The following is a 25,303-nucleotide window of genomic DNA, read 5'->3' as shown; positions in this document are numbered from 1 at the left end:
TTAGATTTGGTGATGTTAGATTACTGAATTAACAGCTTCTTATGAAGATACTACGTAGCCTTGCTATGTTGAATGCCAAATACGTATTACAAATAATAAATCGACTCTTGTTAAAAACTAAGTTATGCTACTGCGACTCTATAGTAGTTTAGAAACTATAAGTTGATTATTCGTTAAGTACCTAGGTAAATATTACGTGAACTTCACGAGGGGGTGTTATGATCTGGCTAAAGAGTATTGCCGTAAAATTATAATAGTATGTATAGCCAGTAAGAAGCATTATAATTAAGTCCCAAAAGTACCTAGTGTACCAAGGTAAGAAATATCATGTTGTTGATATCTAACATAAACTTAATACTATAACAATAACTAATTCTCTAACTTAATGACCAAAATCATGGAGGCTAAGGTCAAGAAAAATAGAGTATTAGGTATCGTAGTTAGCTTAACTTAATCAAATACTTCAAAGACGTAGACTAATGAATCACAAGCAATATATATCATATTTTTAAAAGAATGACAAGTTTTATTCGGATTATAAGAAGCTAAACTAACGAGCGACATTGAGTAGTAATAGAAGAGAAATCATAATTTGCGTACATGAGAAGACCGCTCGGTATACATGAAAGATAATGAATTTATCACACATGAGGCGTAATTGCTAGTTAGTAATTACAGCGTCGTTTTTGCGATAGAATCTTTTATGCGCGAAGGGGGAAAAGAAAGAACAATCCAACATAGGAAATTGACATCCAAATATTGCTATAATGCTCCACCAAAAGCGAATTTCCATATTGAAAAATGTGACTCAAGATTGTGAAACCAAACATTTGATATAGGTATAGGGGTGTTGATAATATCGTCGTAATCCAGAAACAATTGATGATGTGAAGGTGGAGATCAATTGGGGAATGGACAATTTTCGAGATCATTCGGAAGTTAACATGTCCTCCGTTCGCAAAGTACACGAATCTCGACCATGTGAGAGTTCGGTCAAGCCAGGTAAATCGCTTAGTTCTCCTTGGGTTCCTTCTCGGGCTTTTCCCTTGACATTGGGGATGCAAATGTGAAACCTAAGTACAATTTCACTTGAACAATATTGTCCGCAATCATTGCAACATGAATCAGTCCTCTTTCTCGGGGCTGGCAAATACTCGGCAGCATCTGGGTGTTGACTGGTTAAATGTTTCATGAGGTCCTTCTCACGACTATAGCCTCTGCGGCCAACTCGGTCGCATCCAGCCACATGACAAGGGAACAGGGTAATTTCATGGACGTCTTTCAGGTGCTTTTTATAGTCGGAATGGCCCTTGAAAGGAAAGTCGGCGGTACTCCAGAACAATTCATTGAATTTCTCGCCTCGATAATGTTCACATCCAGCATAAGGACACGCTAGAAGGTACGCATGGTATGACCCCCTGGAACGGTGGTCTTTAGGATAAGTTTTTTCAATTTCCTCCTTTTCGAATTTGTGATAGCCGCGAAGGTGTTGGACAAGATGATCTCGTCGGCCGAATGCCTTCTTATCGCGATGGCGTTTGCAAAATTTGCAGGGATAAGAACGGTTGTCTTTGCGAAAGGAATCACAATGTCGGTTTAGAGCATCGGGACGCGAAAATATTTGGCCGCATGAACATTCAAAAGGATTATGCTGTGAGGTGAACGCATGTTTATTGAGCGCAGCCTGGCGTGGGAACGATGCGTTGCATTCGATGCATGAGAACTTAGAAGGACGAGGAACTGGATAATGATCAGGTGCGACTGGATCAGCTTCGCCGCTAACGGAACATGCGCTTTGCTCTAGCTGAGTAGCTGGTTCTCTTGACGCTTCAAAGGCTCCGTGTTCTTCCGGATTCGTGATCTGGCGTCCGATGTACGCTTCGCTAATCATAGGTATCGAGAACGTCGTAGACAAAGCCAATTGGAATTGCTGGTTTCCAGTGGAACTGGTGAATATCCTACACCCTTTTTGTTAGCGAGTGCTAAAAAAAAAAAGCCTCACTGTTCCATGGGAGCTGCAGTAGCGTCAGGCAGCAGAGAGAAGTCGAGAGCTGGTTCCTGCTCTTCTTGTCCAATGAGACGAGGCATGTTGTCCAAGTCATCGAGGTAGGTAGTAAATTCGTCAGGGCTCAACATGCCGGGGTCAAAGTCTCCGAGGTCAAAGCCTTCTTCGATGTAGTCTGACATCCTGGCGATGTACCTTTGTTAAAGGGGCAAGAAATCTGAAAGAGTAACAAGAGGGCTTGATAGGAGGATGGCGTATTTGCCAGAGGCAGATGGGGAACGGGGAAAGCGAGGTATATCTCTTCAGCAGTACAGAGGCATTGCGCTGTTTTAAGACGCAATGCAGGAGGTACATGAAGATAGGGTGTAAATCATTCTGAAAAGCAAATGCCAGCGGGTCAAGATGTGAGGTGATATGTCGGTCTGCGGCCCCCAAGTCGCCCAACTTATACCCAACTTATAAGACATACGCAAAATAGGGTGGAAAGATGAGCTGCATCTAGGGTTACACGACATGAAATCTATAAGCAGCGGGCCGCTAGTAATGGGACGAGTAACTGGGAGGGAAGCTATGCTAAATGCTTTTAGATCTCATGAGGAGGTTAGCAGAAACAATATGAACTAAGGCAGAGGGGGGGGAGAGGACCGGAACTTTGGAATTACAAAATGGGGAATAATAGGGGTAGAAGACACAAAGTCAGGCTTTCAGCAATCCAATATACACACTGGGTCAGATGCATCGTAAGGCCAGTATATCACCTAATATACAGACATCCAGCCTCACCCCCAGCCACAACCCAGCACAGCCTATACACAACTCGTAGTAATCAATCAACCGACTCACCTCCCACTCCTAACCCTAGCCTCCAACGCATCCACCGTCTCCGGCCCCACCCCAAACCCCATACCCTTACGCCTGCGACGCTTCGCGGCCCCGCCATCCCCGTACTTCTCGTCGAACTTGCGGATCGCCGTCAGCGTCGCCATGTCCTCGGACACGCTGGCCCCGATCTCCTGGAGCGCCTTGTCGAAGTGCCGGGCCGCGAGCACGCGTCTCTTCATGCTGTCGCTACTCTCCTCGGGCTTATCTTCTTGCTGCTGCTGCTGTTGCTGTTCTAGCTCAAGCTCCTCTTTAACAGCCGCCATAGCTGCTGCCACGCACACGTTCTTGAGGTCCGAGCCTGAGTACAGAGGCGTGCGCTTGGCGATGTTTTCGATTGAGACGGATTCCTCGTCTAGGGCTTCGTCTTTGAGGTGGATTCGGAGGATTGCTGCACGGTCGGCCTCGAGCGGGAGATCGATTAGTAATTTACGGGGTAGTCGTCGAAGCACAGCCTCATCTAGATCAAATGGCCGGTTCGTTGCTACCATGATGAACGCCTTTGTTTTGTCCATTCCATCCCATTCGCGTAGAAATTGGTTGATTGTCTCACGGCGGGAGCCTAAGTCACGTCTGCCTCGAGCGCCGAGAAGCGCATCCGCTTCATCGATGAAGATTACTAGCGGCTCTTTCTTCTTGGCTAACCGGAATAGGGCCCGCACGTTCTTCTCGCTCTCACCAACGAATTTGTTGTTGATAGACGCACCCGAAATCTCGATCATATTAGCCCCGCTCTCCTTAGCCACAGCCTTTGCTAATAGAGTTTTGCCCGTGCCGGGAGGTCCGTATAAAAGGCACCCCGGGATTCTATCCGTAGCAAGGACACCATAAGAGAAAGCTTCAGGTCGGATCAGAGAAAGCGTAGTTAGCATCTTAACCGACTCGATCGTCTCCTTCGGTGCATGGACATCCTGAAACGTAGTGCGAATATCCTGTGCATTCACAAGACCTGATTCAAGCCTCTCTTCGTGGTCCTCTTCTGAGGAGAGGAGCTTGCGTGCGTCGATAAACTCTTTCGATTCTCTTCGCTGATTCTTTTCCCCTGCCGCTGTAATCTTGGCATATCTGTCTCTTAACCTCTCATGTCTTTCGACTATGTCGACAACTCGTTCTAAGGATTCAATGTTAAATACATCGCTCGGATCCTTAGAGTAACCAATCATCATGGTTGCGATGCGATACACCTCGTTAAGAGGCAAAATACTCTTCGTCCATGACTCTGGTAGTTTTCTGTAGTCAATTTGACTTAACTTAATTTCCCCAGTTGTCGCTACTGGGGATTCGGAGGGAGGCTCAATCATGGATGATAATATTCTCACAAGATTTTCCTCGTTTTCTTTTATAAAATCCCTTGCTTCCAAATACTGGCGCTTGCTCTCAAACATGATTCGTCTTGCCATTGCACTGCTAACCCCGGATATGATTTTATTTACCCTTACACTTGTAGTATCGGACATAATTCCGCTTGTCAATGCGCTTCGCGCTATATACTCTTCCGTAGCTGGACGGAGAGTAATCACGCGTTCCGATGCTTCGAGTTCTCTCAGGTTGCTGATATAAGGCTTTGGTGCGCCCTTAGTTGAACAAGACCCGACCAACACGATTTTTCGACCATCTGCCCAGAGTGCATCGATGGTTTTTCGAAGCTTGGCTATGATCATGGCACCACATGCTGTGTCCATATTGATGGCGTTATAGTCATTAATGTGAACGATGAGCGGCCTCTGCTCGGTGAGTTCGGAATCGGCGCAGTGGACAAGCTCTTCCAGCACCGCGTTCAATTTGAGGTCCTTCCAGAGATCGTCGTCTTTTCTTCGGGTTGACCCGTTTAGATATTCGTCCATTAGTACTAAGTAATTCTTACTCTCTTTCCTACGTCCGTCATCACGCACGATGAAAGGCAACCTAGCATCCTCGAATTCGTCCGCTTCCTCAGCGGAACGATTTTGTTTTAATTTTCCGCTATTCTCCGCAGCTTTATATCCTAGTTGTGATATCGCGCCGGGCGCTCTTACAGCGTCTTGGCCAAGGTAGCTACCAACGATGTACGCAATATCAGAAGCCTTTAGATGTAGGACATCAGCTTCCAACTTAGTAGCAACGTGGCATAAGATGTCGTGGGGTACGAAATACCCCGAGCTTTCCGGTGTATTAATGATTGTAATAGGCCGTCGTAAATCTGCGAGCTTGACATTTTCTGGGGCTTTTATTAACAAATCCGCATTGACGGAGGCTACAATGTCCTCGATCAGTTCCTCCTCAAACCAGCTAACCGTAGACGCTTCCAGAGGAGAGTCGTTTAACGCATTGTCAATTATTTGTTTAGCATGGCTTAGTTGTGGCAGATCCTCTCCCGCGGCAAATAGCCTTCCGTACGTGAGAGCTGTGAGTAGATCCCCCGAGTTTGAAACCGGACTCTGCTCATGTAACTGATCGACCGCCTTCTTTCCGTGAGTTGTCCGAGCCGACATGACTGCGGCCCAGAAAGCTGCAGCAACCAGGACATTCCCCTTTCTTTCTATCAAATCCGCATCTATGTCAGAATCTAGGATTTGTCGAACTTCAGCTAGCGTCTCATCGGTCCATGCCGTAGCTTCGACTAGATAAGCGAGATGCGCATCCAACATTCGCTCCTTTGGCGAATGGAATAATGCATCCTCCAACATAATACGCGCATCCTTCTCACTAATCTTGCTAAGTCCAGAATGCATCTTCGCATCTCCAGAACGACTAATAGCCTTGGAAAGAAACGACTTGGGCACATGAACAGGGGGTAGCTCTTCAGGTCTCCGATTGCGCACGATGCGAGACTTCAAGGAACCATTTCCGGGCCTCTTCCGACCTTGATTCTTCCCATCTGTTGTCGAAGTATTCTCCCCGAATAAGTTTTCGTCCCCATTGTCGTTCTCTCCAGCTCCGTTCTCTTTCTCGGGCTTACTTCCGTCATCGCGGGGCCCTGTATTGCCATCATCGGCAGCTCTAACAGGGATAGAGGCGTGAAAAAGTCGACCAGGATGTGTCGCTAATGGAGGTTTCTGTAAGCTAAGTGCCGCTGAGCGAAAGGCACGTAGCGACCGAGTATGCATTCGGAGAATTGGCGCTCAGCGTGAGCAGGCGAATGCATAGCTTTCGATATTGTAAGAAGGGAAATAGGAAATTCCATGTTGGCTGACGTCGAAAACTTCGGAATTTGCCGTGGCCCAAGCGTTGCACCCCATAAAAGTACGTACTGTGTACTAAGTACTTCGTACCTTGTACATTATAATTCAGACATGTGCCATTACCTAACTCCTATTGATATATATTAATCCCCCTTTTACGACATATTTTACTAAAAATCATGTAGGTAATAATCCAAATAATTTATTTTTTAACGTCCGAGGTTATTCTCCCCTAACGCCATGCTAGATTCATTTATGCTAGAATATATATTCGTCAAGTGGCAACCCGGCGAGTCTTGAAGTCGCCGACGCCAAATCATTAGCATAATTCCACTCCCGAAGCTCTCTATTAAGAGCTTGTATCAACCCCCTCGAATCCCACCTCGGTACCAGAGTCCCCTGTCCAGACTGCGTCGATGTATGCCCCTGCGCTCTGGATGGCCCCCTTACACTAATAGTCGAACCGTTCGACACCCAATTCTCGTTGATATCTCGTACCATGTGATTTGCGAACCTCGTAATGTGTTCATCAGGTTCTATTGAAAAGCCGGCCCCCTGTCCTTGGAGACCCTGAAAAAATCTATTTGAATCCATAGTAACTGGACCCTGTATCTCTAAAGATGTCCCGTAACTCTTGTTATTGAGAATATCGGAAACGTGTTTTCCAGCTTCTCGTGTAAAATTTGTAAAAGTCTCAACTGCTCCTGTAATATCGACTGCTACCTCGGAAGCTGGCTCGTTGATCAGATATGCCGTCAATGACGGCGAGAGCAAATTGAGAAGATGTATGGTTTGAATAAGTGTATAAATATACTCATCGTGTAATGCGGTAGCATCGAGGGTCCGGAGTTGTCCAATGCCGGCTAAGACGATCTTCAAGACAACTAGAAGCCCATTCATGTCCTCCCTACCCATTTCTTTACAGATGCAGGGTGCTGTAAGTAGTGCTTCGAATGCACTAACATAAGTATCTAGTATTATCCACCCTGTAGGGACTTGGAATGCGGTTTTAGTGATTGCTGGGAGCATCTTGCTCAGTATGAAGGAAGAAACGTGAGTATTCCCCATCCCCTGTTGAAGGATAGCTCTTTCATTTCCTAGTTTACCATTGGCGAGTGCCAGCTTAAAGTTGGGGAACAGGAGATAGAATAGCCCAGGTATTGCCTTGTTATCTCCTTCTTCTAGCTTGAGACCCCACGACAGTATGCCTGCTATTTGTAGGCGGGGGTCTTGGCTAGAGGGAGAATATTCCCGGCTGATCTGGTAGAAATATGAGTCTACAGGGCAGAGGTCCTGTGATCTAATCACGGTGACGATTGACCGAACAAACTCGATATAATCCGCGTGCTCGGGGGAGTCCAATGTGATCGACTTTAGATCAAGCTTCATTTGATCCATTGTATTCTTCAGAGCCTTCGAGAACTGCGATTGCAGTTGCTGTTTTCGGCTTAGCTGCGTAAACCGTAGCGTCTTACGCATCATGGCAACGGCATCTAGCTAGGCATCAGCAGTAGATTTCATAACTTGCTAGGAGGATACTTACAGCTGAATAATGCCCTATTTGAATTGTAGTCAGGGTTGTTTCCACTTTCTATAACCGCATCCTTCAAATATGGATCTCCATGACGTTTAATTGCAAGAGCAAGACGGTTCTCATAGGCCAGAAATTTCCAAGGTTTCACAAGTTCCCTTAGGAAGAGTTCTAGAATCGAGCCACTCAGATCCTTAAATATAGTTAGCGAAGCCTAATTATGATGTACAGGGGAAACCCTACCTTAAAATCATCCACGTCCTGCTCAATTAGCATGGCCAGGAAGAGGGCGTGATATTTCCTTGAAGGGGAATTAATAGCCTTTGGCATAGTCTGGAATAAACTATACTTTCCGGATGTAAAAAATTGGGAAACATGCTATATATATGTTAGCTTGTGACACATACATTGTATTAAATATACCTACTAAAAGTCGGGCGTGAAATAGTCGGGCTGCCAGCCGCCCAGAAAGTAATACGGCCTGTTCCATGCATATAGATCGATCACTCGTAGGACCAAGCCCGACGTCTTTAAACTCCATACCAACAATAGTACGAGTCATCGAGACGAAAGGGATGGTCATTTTACGTTCAAGAAGCTAAACAGGTGTTAATAAGTAAAAATCAATCTTTCAAAGGAGAAGAATTTACCATAATAGCATCTTCTCCATGCCATGAGTGATCGGCTGGGACCGGACCTTGGCTGAAAAATTCTTCGATTCGAGTAACGTAGTATTCGACAATATCTAGGGCAACCCGCAAGCTACCCCAGTCGAAGTCTGCTGACGAGAATGGGAAACGAGTAAAAACTTGGTCTAGTTGATCTTGAGAAAGTTAGCAAAAGTTATTCAAGTATACGAGGTGCTGACATACAATGATTCAACGCAAAAGAAATGGCACCAAGCGTCGGGGCGAGTCGAATGACACTCAAGAATCCCTTCATTGAGAAGTGTATTACATCCATTGCGCCTTTCCTGTTCAGCCTCACAACTGCGTTGACCATATCTCGACTTATATTTCTCGAAGCATCTTTAGACATATTTAAGAGTTGCTGTTGAATATCCGATTCGGCTGACAAGTACTGTTCTATTGCCTGTTGAAAAATGTTTTTCTGCCAATCAGCAAACGGTTTGTATCCGTTAGTGTCCTCTTCCGAAGAGATCACGAATCGTGATAGTTGGCTCCAGGCTCGTAAACCGATTAAGCACGCTTCTTTGTGAGAACTACCTGGTGTTATCAGTTTTTCAATCGTCTGTACAGAAGGCCGTAAACTTGGCGGTGCGGCCCAGTAAAGTGTGCAGAGAAGATCATGATGATTTCTCAGTGCAGCCAATTCACTCTCATGGATATCTTTCTCCTTCTCATATTGTCGATTGTGATTTGGTAGAACCCTTGCCAGCATGTTCCTAGCATCTTTTATCAGGCCGTGATTTTCAAGCCGCTTGATAGACAGTGCAAGAAGCTTCAGAAAAATATGAAAACATCGATCTTCCGGTACGATAGCAAGCGACGGAGATCCTGCTAGATGCTCTAGGAATTCCGGTGATTTGTACACTTCCTCATTCCTCAGATGAGAGAGACCTCGAGCAGCAAAGAAATCAAAGATTGTCCCTATTATGCCATTGGACTTTCGCCAACCCCATTGTTCCACAAGATAATGGCAACGACCGACCACACCTCGACAATAATCATTGAAACTGGGTGCTTGCCGGGAATTACACTCATATAGTTGGAAGACCCGTCTGAGTAGTTTTTGCGGCAAGACCCAACCCTCTGAGGGGATAGTATGCCTGATACCCGGAACAACGACCCCAGAACTGTCAAATTCACCGAGGGGGAGCAACGTAAACAGATCGTACCAGATACGCTCGAAAGTATGCGCATCGTTAACAGAGTTAAGATCCGTACTTGAGATGACAGAAGAGACAATATCCCAGAATCCGGACCTCGGAATACGAGACTCTTCGAGCACTCGGATGAGTATGACCCAGCAGACCACCGAATAATGCTCGTTCCGAATACCTCTTTCACGGAAGGGTATACGTTGTAAATCATAGTACAAGTTCCGTATATCTGCTAGATCTCTCGCAAGTAATTCACGAGCTGCCCTTTTGCCCATTTTACCCAGTACATCTTCAAGTTGAAATGTCTCTGAGAGTTGGCTGAGACTATGGCATATCCGCAAGGTTTGAAATGAAATAATCAGACCACGACTCATTACATCTATCAGCAACCGAGCCCGATCTTGAGATTGGAGCGACAGAATCTCTAAGCGTTGCACGAACGTTTGTAGTACTTCCAAAGCCCGGCCCGCAAAATGTTTCTCGCTCTCCTCATCTGAGAAGCTTATGTGATCCTGAAGATATTCCAGTACAAAGTCTGCAGCTTGTACCGGAGTTATACCCCAACTAAGGTCAGGAGACTCCGAGTAGAGATATTCCACTATCCAGTCCAAGACAATGCCTAATTCTGATGAGGTTTGAGCATCCCACTGGCCCCACCGCAGTGTCTTCTCGCCGAGAACGAATATAGCACGGCCCCTTGGATGATGAAAGCTATCACGGGACTTTTCGTCCAGCGCCTTGACTAGTCGGCCGTTCCCGAGAACTGTACTCTCATGGAAGAAAACACCAAGCTCGAGCGGGAATATCTCAAAGTGCTGGGTATAATGTGTACCGAATGGACCAAGTCCTAATAATTTACCAGCGGATTCTGAGGCATGCGCCACTTCGACAATAGGACTTATCGGACTCACTTCGCGAGGTAGAGGATCATTAGCATGTGCATATTGGGGTGCAGTAGTATCCACGTGTTGAGGCTGGAAATGCTTCCGGAATTTTAAACGCTTTCGTCCTGCTACGGGTTGAAGTCTTTCGGGACCATCACCAGATGACGAATCCCCAGTATGCTTATTAGAGCTTTCAGAAGATAAATTGTGGCCTATAAGTCGTTCGAGTCCAATTCGCGCTGGCGTAGGTAATTCCCTACGTGACTTTCTATACAGTGCGTCGAGAGCTCTCTTCCGTGCATGAAAAGCGTGCCGCCCGATCTGTTCGCCAACTGCTTCAAGTTGCGCAGGCCTTGAAGCCGCGTTGAGGGAGTTGATTCGGCCAAGTTGAGAACGCTTCGGTAAAGAGGCTCCAGGGTCAAATTGAGTATGTGTAGATGATGTTCCCGTTTCGATGGTCATAAAGTTGTCAATGCTCGCCTGTTTAACCATTCGCCGCGGCTGTGAAAAGCGGCCTGAGGGTACAACACGACTTCGTGGTTTGGATATCACCTTTGGGGGTTGGGTAACAGAATTATGAGAAAGAGAACGAAGGGGCTTCGGTAACTCGATTTGAGACCTAGTCGAAGCGTTGGTGGTAATCTTTGGCTTGATACGACCCCTTTTCCAGTCTCTCAGGATGCTAGCAGCATCAATATTATCCTCGCGCGTCCCCAGTGCAATACGTTTCTTCGATGGGCTTGATCTACCCTTGTCGGATCTTCTGTTCGCTGTTCGAGCAGCTATGCGAATAAAAGGGGGCGCATTCGGTTCGACAACATCCAGGATACTGAGCTGGGGCGGCGGCGTATATTTAGTTACTACTCTACTAAGCCCTTTTGTGTGACGTCTTCCACCTAAATTATTCTCCGTATCACGTTTCTTAGCATTCGGTCGAGTCGTCGTACTTTTTGTCCTACTCAGCAGCCCAGTGATCCTCTGTTGCCGTTTTTTCTGGCCTAGATGCCCTTTAAATGTTGGTTGCTGATTTTTTCTCCGTTTTTTAGGTCGTTCTAATTCATCGGTATCCATGTGGGCTCTTTTATTCCTAGAGAGCATATAGTCGATCGAGTCATCTTCGATAACAGAACCAGCATCGTCTTCGAAGATAGGGATATTATTATTGTTATTAAACTCGGGAAGATCATCAGCTCGTAAAGTTACATCGTCATCATCATCCGAATCAAGGAACAGTGCCGCATCTGCACCAGGTCGAGGTGAGACCTGTCGGCGTTGAGCTACACCTTTCCTCTGAGTCCGTTCCGGTGAGTGATCGGGGCTCCGTTGCGGAATATCCTGGGGATTTTTCCGGCGCGTACCTGGCTGATCAAGTCGGAGCCAAGAAGCAGGTAAGACGCCACGCATCTTTCGCCTCATTGCGACTCGTACCATTTCAGTATCGCTCTCGGGATCACTAGATTCCGCGTCTTGCCCGCTACCAAGCTCGTCGCCGTCTTCTATCATGATGAGGTCAATCAAGCCATTACTCTCGTCTACTGGTGCAGGGCTTTGATTCCTCGATGATATCGTACTGCTTTGGTTTGGTGTAAGTGTTGTGACAGGTCGAGAGCGTTCTGTGCTAGTGGCTGGCGTGCAGGCCATGAAATTTGGACTCGTTTGCGGCGGTGATGGTGGAACATTAAACACACTATCAGCTCGCGCTCGTGGCGAAACGGCCCTCGCAAACCTGACAGGCTGGTGCACCTTCGGCAGCTTTCGTTTCCCAGAGGCCTTAGGTGAAGCTTGTCTCTTAGCGGCCATAGTTGATCTCTTTCCTAGCTTCCATTTGGCCGTGTCAGCCGGATCCGGAAGTTCATCATCTTGTGAACTCGCAAGAAAAACGTTGGGTTCGGCACCTCTGCGTTCAGAGAGTGGAGATGGACTTCTGATTACTGGCAACCCTTCCATATCAGTATCCTCAGGTAGATCAGGTATACCAAGTAGATCGGGATGTTGGATTATTTGACTGTCCCCCGAATCCTCCTGAGCTAGCTCTCTGGCAGTAGATTGGCTTTCATCCTCATAATCTTGTTCTTGAGAATCCTCCTCTTCCCTTCTTCTTCTCGCCGCCTCCTCGATTTGCATACGCAAGGGTCGCACGCCATGTGATTTGAGTGTCTTGCTATATTGTGCACTCTCTAGCAAGTAAGGATGCTCTTGGATTGGTTTCCGCGGCCTCAAAGATCGCCCGGACCGAATTGCTTCCTGTATCGAATCCTCTTCGCCCTCGTCCGGGACATCTAACTCGAAGATTGCATTGATGAATTGCTTAGGCGAACTAGGAGAAACTATTTCCGATACTTGAGGCTCATTTAATTCGACTTTGCTGGTATCGACGGTTTTGGTTGAGTCCTTGGGATCGCCCCTAGGCTCAAGGGGTGGCAGCGACGAAAGAGGGGATGAATCGGGATAATGAATCGTTGCTAGCTCGGAGGGCGCTTGTGGTAATTGCGGTCGAAGTGGACTGCGATTTACGTTATGCTCATTTTTAGAGACTTGAGATGATAAGGGTATATCCCAAACAATCTCATCCTCAAGGGCTGGGCCCTCCACAACAGGTTCATCTAGGATACCAACGCCACTTTGCTGCAGTGGAAGGTCATGTTCAGATTCATGTTCAGATTCTTGACTACTATCGAAGCCACTTTCGTCGTCCGAATCTGGCACCTCTCCAAGCTCCTTCCATTTCGCCATTGAGTTCGAGATGCATTTCCCTACATTTAAACGAAGGGATGTTCAATTATGTTACGTAGATATATAAATTAGGCAGACCTTACTAATAACGAAGACCTCAACGCGTCAAATACACTTAAACGCGTAAAGCGTAAAAAGCACCTACATGCATTTGGCGATTGGTGGGGCAGACTAAGGTATGTATCTAAGTACCTTAAGTACCTACCTAAAAGTGACCTGTAACTCTTCGGATTGGTCGACCACCACTTGACTCTTTAATGCATATCCCAATACCTAAATGTGTAACCATTGAAGATATGCTGTAATCAAATATAATCGATTTTCTTTTGATAATATTTCCTCAACACTAAACCGATTAAGTATTTATTACACCAAACACTACCTATATCACTTCGAAACACACCTCCAACCCTTATATCCCTTAGAATATATACATGCTCATGCTAAGGGGAATATGAGTTCATTCACTCGCGCCGCTCTTCCCATAGGTCTTGCTGTAGCCTTTGGAGTTTGGAACGGTATGAATTAGCTATAGCTCCTTTACAGTGTATATATGATGATACTAAACCTCTTATTTAGCTTATTATGCATTAGATCCTGCCTTTAAGGCACAACAAGAGAAAACACAGCAGCGCCTGGAAAAGGATAGCCAGCAGTTAGATAAAGTGCCTGAAGTCAAAGACCTCACACAACAAAAAACACCCAAGACAGACCCTTCACACAGCCGCTAGCTATATTCAGTCACCAGATGCCCAGTATATCGAATAATCTTCATAGCCTCTTGTGAGGTATAGACGGTTCCAACTTCATGAATCCTACTTGGACATTATATGAATTACACTGCCAGAGGTAGAGGTTACTATGAAACCTGATAGATATCCCCGGTGCTTAATAGCAACGCTCTCAAGCTCATGGTCTATTTTTCTTGTTTGATGTATCAAATGAACATCATAATTACCTTTAAATGAGCTAAATGGTACCGGTACCATGGATAACTCAAAGGTGGCGTTGTCTTTTGAACTAAGTCGAACCGCTCACTATAACCCAACGATGTGAGAATATCTTGATTCTTTTTTGTCAAGTCACTGGGTTCGATGGTTAATCATAGAGATAGTGGTTAAATCTATGAAAACTAGCAATTAATAAATACTCCGGATATTATGTATACCTCTCCTTTATCTGTGACTCGAATATACTTGTTAGTGATAACCTACAATATCCAGTCTTACGAATATATAAGCCTTTCAAAAAGATATTGCTCGTCTTCGTAGCTACATATCTTCTTATTAGAGACAATTCTAATACATGGAGAACTAATCTGAATAAATATTTAATAGTTGCAGTCTAGTAATACATCATATAAAATTTAGGAAAACGCATGCACTCGCAAGCTCGCGCAAGCGTTTTCACGTGCTTGCAGCACGGTAGAATCCGTCGGAGACATCTAAATGTCTTGCTAAATATCTTGATGAATCTCAGCCAATCATTTTCTTTATCAGCTTATCAATTTCTTATCATTTATTGAAAAATTACTTATCAATTATTTATCAATTACTTATCAATTACGTATCAATTACTTATCAATTACTTATCAGTTTCCCATAATAATTTCCAAAAGTTTGAGCGTAAAAAATGTCTCCGACGGATAAAAAATGTCTCCGACGGATAAATCTTTTACACGCATACATAACAGTCCTGACAGTGTGGATAAGGTACATAGTAAGGAATGTTCCCCGGATCCTTGTGTGACGTCGTACCTTATTTTCCACTCTTGTTTACCTTGGTCCGAATTTTAGCCGTGAGGACTCTAGCAGCTTTTAGGCTAGAGCTTTGGAATTTCCAAGTGTAAAAGCTTGCCTAAGGCCGCTGAGGCACAAAAACAGCTCCTCTATTGGCTCCACCACATCATACGACTACTGAATCTCAATCGAAAAAAAGACTCTCAATTGAATCCGGCCCCAAAAACGAAAGCTCCAACAACATCCGTCGTTCAAAACCCTCCCGCGATCCCACTCATCTTCTAGTAGGCCTCGCGACCGCCTCAATTGGCCCACATCTCCGCTCTCCCGACCGACTCAAACGGCATCATTTTATTTTTTTGTCTTTAGTTTTTCTTCTTCTATAAGACATAAGTCACAATGATGCGCACACCCACAACCTCGCTCCTGCGTGGCGCCCTCCGGGCCAGCAGAACGACGACTATGGTCCCCCGCGCTGCTGCTTCCACGCACGCCATCTCGAACCCGACCCTAGCCAACATCGAGAAGCGATGGGAAGGTTTGCCCCAGACTGAGCAGGCCGAGCTGTGGATGGCCCTACGAGACCGCATGAAGGAGAACTGGGCCGAACTCACCCTTCAAGAGAAGAAGGCCGGTACGTAGCATTTGCGATTCTTCGATATAGCACTATTGAGTCTCGAGTTGGGCTTCAAAACATCTTGCTTTACGGTTGGGCTATTGGGATTGGGGTGCATTTCCGTATACAACATTCCGGAATGAAGAGTGGATCCGCACGGCTTGATCTAGCCATTCACGATTCACGTATTTGAAGATATCACGGACTGACACCCCTCAACAGCCTACTGGATCGCCTTCGGTGCCCACGGTCCTCGTGCTGCACCCCCCGCCGATGAGGGACGCAAGGTCGCTCTATACACCGCACTCGGTCTCTTCACGAGCTTCGTCCTTTTCGCCGGAATGCGCGCGTTCGGCAGTGCCCCTCCCAGCACCATGACCAAGGAATGGCAGGAGGCTTCCAACGAGTACCTCAAGGTGAGACGGACTCGGCCCCAAATTTCAGTGTTTATTCCGCGAAAGTCTAAGCTAACATGTAACAGAACCAACGTGCCGAGCCTCTTACTGGTGTCTCGTCCGAAAACTACAACGGCACAGGCATGGTCCAGTCGCCGCCCAAGAACTAGACGCACTAGACTTAGCCTCTTTAATACCTACCAAACTTACTCTGGTCTCCAAAAATCTTTCCGTTTGTCCGTATAGAACCGCAGTGCAAGGCATTAACTTCCATGTACAAAATAAAAAGCCACTAGAGTGGGATGGAGTAGTAGGCGGCGGGGGCGCATTGACTATTCGAAGCAAAAGCCGTTTGGCAATCGCAAACTCGAGCAGCACATCAGAGATACTGATTTCATTTCCAGCTGAGATTCGGTCCCCGTGCCTAGGAGAAGCAGGTTAGTCGACTAGATTACGCCTAGCGTTGTAAATATGTACAAGTGGAAACAACCCTTCTATGCCGTTCTATAAATCCTCTGTCGCGTTACGTGCTATTCCATGCTTCTACATTCATCAACGTATATAATTCACTATTGAAACTAAAACTTGAGGTAAGCTCTTCAGTAGAAAGATTGGGACGGGTGTGAATACATAGGCACAATACAAATCCATGATAATGAGCCGACTGACCGTTTAAAGAAGCAAACCATAAGTGGCTATTTAATTACCTAGATATTTACCTCACGCAGAGTATAAGTTTAGATGGTCAGACATATAAACACGCGTACAATAGGACACAACTGTTACTCAAATCAAATTCGACAGTTATATAGGTAGGTAGCTTAGTATAATCCTATACATTATCCATGCAAATTCGGAATCGAGGTATACACAAAGCTGCTTGAGCAACTCTTAAGTCATATATACCTTTTTCCATAGTATACCCTATTGCCTCCCTAACACCAAACCGCCCAATGTAAGACGGCTATGCTGAATATGCCCGAAGTCATAACCCATTCCCTTATCAACACCGCGCCAAGTATCCCAAACAAAACCCTTTGCGATGAGACAAATACTTAACAATTTCAATTACTATGTCCTTCAAGCGCCGCTCTGACCAGCTTCCCGATAGTCGCCGAGACTGCTTACGATCTCCCTACCGTGAGCTTCTTGCCCCGGGACACCGGCCAAGCCATCTTCTTCACGTATCAGCCTCTCAACTTCAAGCCGACCGTCTTTACCCCAGTAGCCGACTTTCTCTTCGCCGCGAACGGCTTTCTCAGTGACTAGTACGTAGTGCGTAGGCGCGTCGAACATAGCCTCAGCCAACACGCGCTCCATCTCCATCTTGAGACCTCGCGCACCCGTTTGCGCTTTTTCTGCGCGTTCCGCGATGGCTTGCAATGCTTTCTGGGTAAAGAAGAGGTTCGAAGGGTATGTTTCAAATAGTGCTGTGTACTGCGCGACTAGCGAGTTGCGCGGTTCTGTTAGAATTCTGAGAAGATCTGATCGCGACAGCGGGGATAATGCCACAATGTTGTGCACACGTCCGATTAGTTCGGGGATGAACCCGAAACCTTGTAGGTCCTCAGACGTCGCGAGGTCTAACGCTGTTAGGGTCGCGGTATCCTCACCGTTCGGAAGGCGGTGGGGAAGATGATTGAATAATGCCGGTGGTAGGTCCGCTTTGCTTCCGGAGGTAGGCCGACTACGGAGCTCGGAACCGAAGCCCATACTGGACTTGGATACTCGGTTCAGTATCACCTTATCGAGACCGACGAAAGCTCCGCACATGACGAACAATATGTTGCTCGTGTCGATGGTATATTGATCCACCTTTCCAGCAGCAGGTAGCGTCGGTTGAGGTCCCGAAGTAGAATTTGAGGATCCCGGGCCGGTATAATTAGTAGTGATTGGGCTTGCCGAACGCGATGAAGATGACGAGCGATTGTCCTTGACATTGATAGTAACCTTGGTTCCTTCAACTAGCTTTAACAACGCCTGCTGTACACCCTCGCCACCTACATCTCTCCCATTTATTGTCTCGCGTTTAGCAATTTTGTCAAATTCGTCGAGGACTACTATCCCTTGCTCCGTAGCTCTCACGTCGTAGTTGGACTCTATTAACAATCTTTCAATACATGTCTCAACATCTTGGCCTATGTAACCGGCTTGGGTGAAGGAGTTGCAGTCGCAGATCGTAAAGGGGACGCTAATCTTCTTGCTTAATGTTCTACTAAGGGTCAACTAAGGGGTATACGTATACCGGTAGCAAATGGACACTTACTCAAGTATGTAGGTTTTCCCAACACCAGTTGGGCCTAATAATAGCAAATTACTTTTATCAATCTTTACAGCCGGTGTTCGACTAGCATCTTCGGGTATATAGAAATCAACTTTCTGCTCAACATGTTGCCATTCCTGATGTATGTTCTGCATAGCATCATATTGGCCCGGATACTCATCTTCGGATATATCGTCAGCGCGATACCGTCGAGTCATTGAATCTAGATTATGCCAACCTTCAACAGAATTCGGTTCCCTCTCCCTCGCATTACGATCGCGAGCAATAGCCTGCCGCATGAGCTTCTCGTCTCTCTTTCTCTCCTGTTCCTCTTGATGTTGCCGCCTCCGTACATTCTGGTAATGGTTAAAGATGACGGAAGATATGGTCTTCTTTGCCCGATCTTGCCCGACTACATATTCGTCGACTCGTTTCTTAAGGTCTCGGGGGTAGAATTGAGGTACTCCGAAGGTATTCTTCGAAAACATAGGGCCACGCCCTTCTTCGCTTGGATCATAGCTACTCGTAAAGCCCGAATTAAATTCCGAGCTGCGTCTCGTTATACGAAAGGTGGTGGTAGTCGATAGGGCTCGATAATGGGTTTTTGGAAAGACTGAAAGTGGCAAAATACGACGCCTTGCGAGGACCGACCTCATATTGGCGATTTTAGAGGTGGTCCTCCAATAGATAGTAGTTATTTCTAGAATTTTAACGTTATAGTCGGCATGGGGGCGTACATGTGTCTTGAAAGGATAGGCACGCTTATTTGGAGCCAATAAAATTAAAGTAGAATGCGACTATAATATGTATTCTGTATCGTACCTAAGGTACAGGTATTCGCCTTTAAAACCGATAAAGACTAATTTTGATTTAATGCTTAGATGGTGTTGAGTTGCACCTATGGTAGAAGACTAGATGAGGTTTAATGCTCCTGTATCGGACGCGTTATTGAAGCGAGATCCAGCAGCGATGATCCAACATATGAACTTGAAAGGAACCTAACGCAATTATGTAATGCGGGGCTCCATTTTGGCGGGGGATGCCTGTACATCAGTACATCATCTTAGGCCTAAGCGGGTTCAATGTTCCAACTATGCTAATAGCTTAGAGATTTTGGGTACCTCTATGCGAGTAATGCCCCGCAACAACTTTCAATTTTAAGCTCTGTATTTCTTAAAAGTCGTTCGAACACCTATAAAAACACCTATAAAAACACCTATAAAAACACCTATAAAGAACTTAGACTTTATTTGACAGATGTGATGACATGGCATTTACGCTTCATTTACGATATCCATTTTTTCAGCCCAACATACTACTTCATTGTTAGAAAATACCAATCGTCTGTTACCTTGTAAACTGGGCAGAGGGAAAAGCGGAGAGCTAGAAGTTCTAGACATCGATTGATGGATCCATATAGCAAATATAGATCCACAACCACTGTACTACAGGTTATCTACTGGTGTAATAATTGCCCCTCGACGTCATTCGACATGATTATTGGGCTGGAGTGTTTTTTTTTCTTCTCCTCATCTACCTAGGTAGGGAAGCAATTTTGCGATAACAATTATATACCTAATGGAATGATATGAATATGTTGGGAATTTAAGTAGCGCGATTAATTCCTTAAATTAGGTTCTTTCCTCTGGGTTCTTTAGGTCCAGAGAGAAATAGTTAGAGCAACAATCGTAAAAAGAAACAGGCACAACTTCCTATACTTGTTCTTATCGAGCATAGTTAGCTCCCTTTCATCATAGCTTGTTTTCATCATAGGAGGTACATAGCTTGTTTAGTGGGGTAGCTTGGTCTCAAGCTAACCTTAACTAACGGGCCTTTCTAATTCAATTCCATGCCTTCTTGCGCTTTACAACTCTTCAACTTCAAACGTCTTCTTCCTTTCCGTTTCTCAAAATCAAGAGTAACGGTTAACAAGATGACTGCCGTAGCCGACAATTCAGCAAATAGCCTTGCTTCTGGAGCTGCCCCAGGAATACCCAATGACGGCACAGGTGCGACTTCTTTTTAATCATACTATTATGTCACTTTTAGAGTTGTCAGTTAACAGTATAGTTTATAGGTGTCGTTCAGTTGGATCCTTGGTTATCACCTTTCCAGGACACTCTAAAGCGAAGATATACCAAAGCTCAAGATTGGATCAAAAAGATTGACGACACAGAGGGTGGGCTTAAGAAGTTCTCCCAAGTTAGTTTTTACTATTATCATATTGGGCACCAACCCGCTTTCAAGATTCGAGACTAACACATACATCTCTCTCAAACTTAGGGTACCGAGATCTTCGGCCTCAATGTTGATAAGGATAACAATGTTATATATCGAGAGTGGGCACCGAACGCTATTGAAGCTTTCTTGATTGGAGACTTTAGTGAGCGCCAGTCCTACTAGGCTATATCCTAAACTGTCGCACTGACTTGATACAATTAGATGGATGGAACAGAGGCTCTCACCCTATGAAGAAGAATGACTTTGGAGTATGGGAAATTATTGTACCGGCAGTAAACGGACAACCAGCTATCCCTCACAAGTCTAAGATAAAGGTATACAGCTTTATTCAGACTGTTAAGCTCTACATTTACTAAAGCTAGACGATAGATTTCCATGACGACACCATCCCACGAGCGAATTGACCGACTACCAGCTTGGATTAAATATGTTACCCAGGATCTCTCCGTCTCACCTGCCTACGATGCCCGCTTCTGGAATCCTCCCGAGTCTGAGAAGTACGTATTTAAAAATACGAGGCCGAAGAAGCCAGCAAGTGCTCGTGTCTATGAAGCGCACGTGGGTATCTCCTCGCCCGAGCAGCGAGTCACAACATACAAGGAATTTACCAAAAGTATGTTGCCAAGAATAAAAGGCCTAGGGTACAACGTCATCCAACTCATGGCTATCATGGAACATGCCTATTATGCTAGCTTTGGATATCAGGTAAACAACTTCTTCGCTGCGAGCAGCCGGTATGGCACGCCCGAGGATCTCAAAGAACTAATCGATACCGCCCACGGTCTGGGTTTGGTGGTCCTCCTCGACGTTGTGCACAGCCACGCCTCGAAGAATGTACTTGATGGCCTGAACGAATTTGATGGTTCAGATCACCTATACTTCCACGAGGGTGGAAGGGGTAGACATGAGCTGTGGGATTCGAGGCTTTTCAATTATGGTAGCCATGAGGTCTTGAGATTTCTGCTCAGTAATCTGAGATTTTGGATGGACGAGTACCAGTTCGACGGCTTCCGCTTTGATGGTGTCACCAGCATGTTATATCATCATCACGGTATTGGAACGTAAGATTGCACTTGATGTGATTATACGAGCGACTTTGTGCTGATAGTTGATTTATAGTGGGTTCTCCGGCGGGTATCATGAGTATTTTGGGCCAGACGTTGACGAAGAAGCTGTCGTCTATCTAATGATCGCTAATGAGATGCTTCACGACCTCTACCCCGAGACTATTTCTGTTGCAGAAGATGTCTCCGGTATGCCAGCTCTCTGCTTACCGTTGTCACTCGGCGGCGTTGGATTCGACTATCGATTAGCGATGGCTATTCCAGATATGTGGATTAAGATTCTAAAGGAGAAGAAAGACGAAGACTGGGACATATCCGGCATCTGCTGGACTCTCACTAACAGGCGGCACGGCGAGAAGACCATTGCTTATTGTGAGAGCCATGATCAAGCGTACGTATTACTGGTAATATATATCCCTTAACAAGAAATGATAAACTGACCCCTATCGATTCTAGTCTCGTGGGCGACAAGACCTTACTCATGCACCTGTGCGACGCAGAACTGTACACTAACATGTCAAAGCTTTCACCTCTAACCCCCGTCATATCTCGAGGTATGGCACTGCATAAGATGATCAGACTGCTGACACACGGGTTGGGTGGCGAGGGTTATCTTAATTTCGAGGGTAACGAATTCGGTCACCCAGAATGGCTTGACTTCCCACGTGAGGGCAATCAGAACTCGTTCTGGTATGCGAGGCGCCAGCTTAATCTGACCGAAGACAATCTCCTTCGTTATCAGGACTTGAACGAGTTTGACCGCCAGATGAACTTGACTGAAGCCCACTATGGCTGGCTACATGCACCGCAAGCGTACATCAGCCTTAAGAACGAGAGCGACAAGGTTATCGTATTTGAACGCGGCGGTTGCGTCTTTATCTTTAACTTCCACCCCACCCAGAGCTTTGCCGACTATAGAATCGGCATAGATGTTCCGGGCACGTACAAGATTGTGCTCGACACGGATACGAAGGAAGTCGGCGGTTTCGAGCGCAACGATCACAAGGCCCGGTTCTTCACTACTCCGATGGAGTGGAATGGCCGCGGAAACTGGACTCATATATATATTCCCAGCCGTACTGCCTTGGTAAGCCTTTTAACTAGATGAAAATCACCTGAATGAAGATATGATGGAAGCTAATTAATATAATAGGTCCTGGCCCTTGAAAGTTCTTGAACAAAAATGAATCTAACAGCTAGGATTCAGTATGTTTGATTGTGAAAAAGCGAAGCGAAGCAGCAATTTTAGCGGAAGTATAGGCTGATTACGAAGATATTGAGACGATATGTCGAGGACATTTTATATTCATGATTGATAGATCACAGCCATGTAGATCAAAACTACTATTGTTTTGGAATAGCTACAACGATGTATATAACAAAAGGGTATCGTAATGTGTGTAGTATCCCAACTTGGTTAAGCATTGGATCTCTCTCGTGCTTCATTTCTTTTTACTCGACAAGCCATTCCTCAACCTCAACCCCCATACTCCGCCCAACGCCTCGCACAACTTCCCACCCAACACCTACTCTCCATTTCCCTCCACGATCCATCGTATCCCCTGCGCCGCCCGCTCCTCCGACACGGATAAGCAGGCGCAAGCTAGCCAGTGTCGCAATCGCCATACCGACGTCCCCGTCAACAGTAGGTTGGTTTTCTGCCCCATCATCATTATCATTAACCCACTCCTGCCGTGTCGCAGCGTAGATAGCAACCATGCGCTCTAACACAAAAGCACTAGGACCTAATAGCTTGCGCGCGATCTTCCTGTGCTTGGCTTTCTTCGTAATGTGGTGCGCGATACCACCCCCGCCCCGACGCCGCCGTCCAGAGTGCCAAGTGCTGAAGATGGTCTGGTCGTGGCGGGGCGCGTTGTGCGAGGCGAGGTAGGCGGCAATTAGCAAGAGCCGGGCTGTGGGTGGGAGCAGAGCCGCTAGGTCTTTGCTACTACTTCTCGCTTCCTTCTCTCCGGTCTTCGTAGCGGTGGAAATTGGTCCCTTGGCAAGCGTGATGCCGGGCTCAAGGACAGCTTCGTCTTGGAAGTAGGCTCGCGCGGCGACGAGCAGCTTTGTGAATTCGCGGGCGCGGTGTGTGCCTGCGGCGACTGGGGCGGTAAATCGAGGCCATAACGCGGCGCAGGTGCGTGCGAGGCCGGGGAGAGAGCGCGATGCGGGTTTTGCTAGCGCGTCGTGGACGGCGGCTGTGAAGCGCGCCCAGAGGTCGGTTGTTTCTTGGGGCGTGGTGTTTGGAAGGGACGGGGGGAGGTATGGCGGGCGCGAGAGGATTGTTATGTATTCGGATTTCGTGTAGGGGGGGAAGTAGAGCTGCGGGACGGAGGAGACGCGGAGGAGGGATGGAGAGGGGGCGGTGAGGATGAATATGGTTGTTAAGTTGGGGATCTTGTGAGGGTGTCAGCTTGGAGTCTAGGTATATATATAGATGTGTACGTGAGTAGATATAAGGGGTGACGTACAATTTCGGAGAGTCTGGCTAGAGCTGGTAACAGGGTTGGCGGCGCCTCTCTCTGGCGATCGATGCCATCGAATACCAGCACGAACCTCGAGTCTCTCTCTTGGGGCTGGTCGTACTTCAGCATCTTGGTAAGCTCGACCGTCAACGCAGCAACAGTCTCACAGCGTCCAACCGTCGCCCTCCCCTCCCACTGCAGGGCATCACCCACCGCCCCGACAACCCGTTCGTATAGATGTCGCGCTGTGACGCATTCAACGGACTTCACGATAGCGTGGTTGAACAGAGGCGCGTCGTCATCGTCGTCGCGGGAAGATGCCGAAGATAACGCTTCGAGCAGATGCGAGGTGACGGCGCTCTTGCCTGTTGCTTCCGTGCCGTGGATGATAAGGTTACGGCATGGTGCGGCTCGGGGGTAGAGTAATGTTGCTAGAGCTCTGATCTGGGCGTCGCGGCAGGGGAAGCTCTCGATGAGGGAGGCAAGGAGGTCGTCTGGGAGCTCGAAGATGTTGGCCATAGTTTGGTTTAGGCTTCGTGGACGCGCAGGATGGGCTATCTCACGTCGGTGGAAGGCAATGCTTGCGGGTAGAGCTACATGAGGTAGGTAGTTTATTATCTTGAGAGGTGCGGTCTAGTATCTCGAATTATGTCCGTATGTTAAGTGATATATGCAAAAAGAAGAAATAAAAGATATACAATTATCGGGTATTTTGAGGTAGGGAATATTTGTTGAGTTTAGCGTGTCGGGATAGAATGTATAAGTCAGCATCCTTAATGGCCTGACAAAACGGGATTATATAACATAAAGTCTTACAAGTTTATCCCTTTGATCATTTCCGACGACTTTAGTTCCCTTCATTTTAAATATATATCTTAGGTGTGTACGTACAAGCTAGGTAAGCTTTAATAAGAATATATTGCCGTACGATACGTGCTTAATATAAGCCATACAAGATCCCGACAAGATACCAGCGAGATACCGGTAATCATGCATATATAGATGCGTACAAGATAACATGCACGCTGCATCTTCCCTTCTATCATAATTAAAACTTACTAAGACTGAAGATGCCGTGCATGTATATGGGTATATAGGTATGTGTAACTCAACTTCATCCGTGCGTTATCAAGGGCATTCCGTTTGGTTCAAACTTGATTCATCATTTCCTGTCAGCTCTGTTTGAAGAATCATAATGGGTATTAAAATACGAGGTAATACCTAGGTAAGAGTGCGGCTGACCTCCCACTTCATCGCATGGCTTAATATGCTAATACTCATAATTATTGGCGGGAATAGCAATACATCAAAGGCTATAGCACGAGCATGTTAGTGGGGCTCTGTCAGACCTGAGCATGTAGGTACCTACCTACCTCATAGAATATATGTATACGTCAGTGTCAGCAATAAGCAGCAGCCACTGCCACACCAAACTAGGTAACATCGGGAAACTAGAGCAACTAAAGTAAGGAAAGTGATAG

At 46.3% G+C, this 25,303-nt stretch overlaps 5 protein-coding genes across 5 annotated transcripts; 2 read left to right on the top strand and 3 right to left on the bottom strand.

The window, feature by feature from the left end:
- Positions 1 to 1,998: 1,998 nt before the first annotated feature.
- GL218_00215 (Protein MSP1) lies at positions 1,999 to 13,036 on the bottom strand (the record flags this gene model as incomplete). The annotated part of the gene is made up of 8 exons (XM_033576627.1): positions 1,999 to 2,200; positions 2,849 to 5,840; positions 7,152 to 7,538; positions 7,589 to 7,769; positions 7,820 to 7,954; positions 8,004 to 8,174; positions 8,227 to 8,399; positions 8,449 to 13,036. The coding sequence occupies 8 exons, from the start codon at positions 13,034 to 13,036 to the stop codon at positions 1,999 to 2,001; spliced, it is 8,829 nt and encodes a 2,942-aa protein (XP_033441880.1).
- A 2,138-nt stretch (positions 13,037 to 15,174) lies between these two features.
- On the top strand, positions 15,175 to 15,956 carry GL218_00214 (Cytochrome c oxidase polypeptide 5, mitochondrial; the record flags this gene model as incomplete). The annotated part of the gene is made up of 3 exons (XM_033576626.1): positions 15,175 to 15,409; positions 15,614 to 15,807; positions 15,873 to 15,956. 3 exons carry the CDS (start codon positions 15,175 to 15,177, stop codon positions 15,954 to 15,956), a joined length of 513 nt encoding a protein of 170 aa, XP_033441863.1.
- Positions 15,957 to 16,866: 910 nt separating this feature from the next.
- On the bottom strand, positions 16,867 to 18,705 carry GL218_00213 (Mitochondrial clpX-like chaperone MCX1; the record flags this gene model as incomplete). The annotated part of the gene is made up of 2 exons (XM_033576625.1): positions 16,867 to 17,998; positions 18,053 to 18,705. The coding sequence occupies 2 exons, from the start codon at positions 18,703 to 18,705 to the stop codon at positions 16,867 to 16,869; spliced, it is 1,785 nt and encodes a 594-aa protein (XP_033441867.1).
- A 1,277-nt stretch (positions 18,706 to 19,982) lies between these two features.
- GL218_00212 (1,4-alpha-glucan-branching enzyme) lies at positions 19,983 to 22,531 on the top strand (the record flags this gene model as incomplete). Its single annotated transcript, XM_033576624.1, has 8 exons — positions 19,983 to 20,058; positions 20,127 to 20,251; positions 20,333 to 20,432; positions 20,492 to 20,604; positions 20,660 to 21,351; positions 21,410 to 21,745; positions 21,811 to 22,441; positions 22,508 to 22,531. 8 exons carry the CDS (start codon positions 19,983 to 19,985, stop codon positions 22,529 to 22,531), a joined length of 2,097 nt encoding a protein of 698 aa, XP_033441906.1.
- Positions 22,532 to 22,806: 275 nt separating this feature from the next.
- On the bottom strand, positions 22,807 to 24,341 carry GL218_00211 (Origin recognition complex subunit 5; the record flags this gene model as incomplete). Its single annotated transcript, XM_033576623.1, has 2 exons — positions 22,807 to 23,754; positions 23,829 to 24,341. The coding sequence occupies 2 exons, from the start codon at positions 24,339 to 24,341 to the stop codon at positions 22,807 to 22,809; spliced, it is 1,461 nt and encodes a 486-aa protein (XP_033441865.1).
- Positions 24,342 to 25,303: the final 962 nt, after the last annotated feature.

Source organism: Daldinia childiae (genome assembly GCF_008694065.1).
Source record: "Daldinia childiae strain JS-1345 chromosome Unknown Scaffold1, whole genome shotgun sequence".
NCBI lineage: Eukaryota > Fungi > Ascomycota > Sordariomycetes > Xylariales > Hypoxylaceae > Daldinia > Daldinia childiae.
Note: the sequence above shows the minus strand (reverse complement) of the source record. Positions and strands in the feature narration are given on the sequence as shown.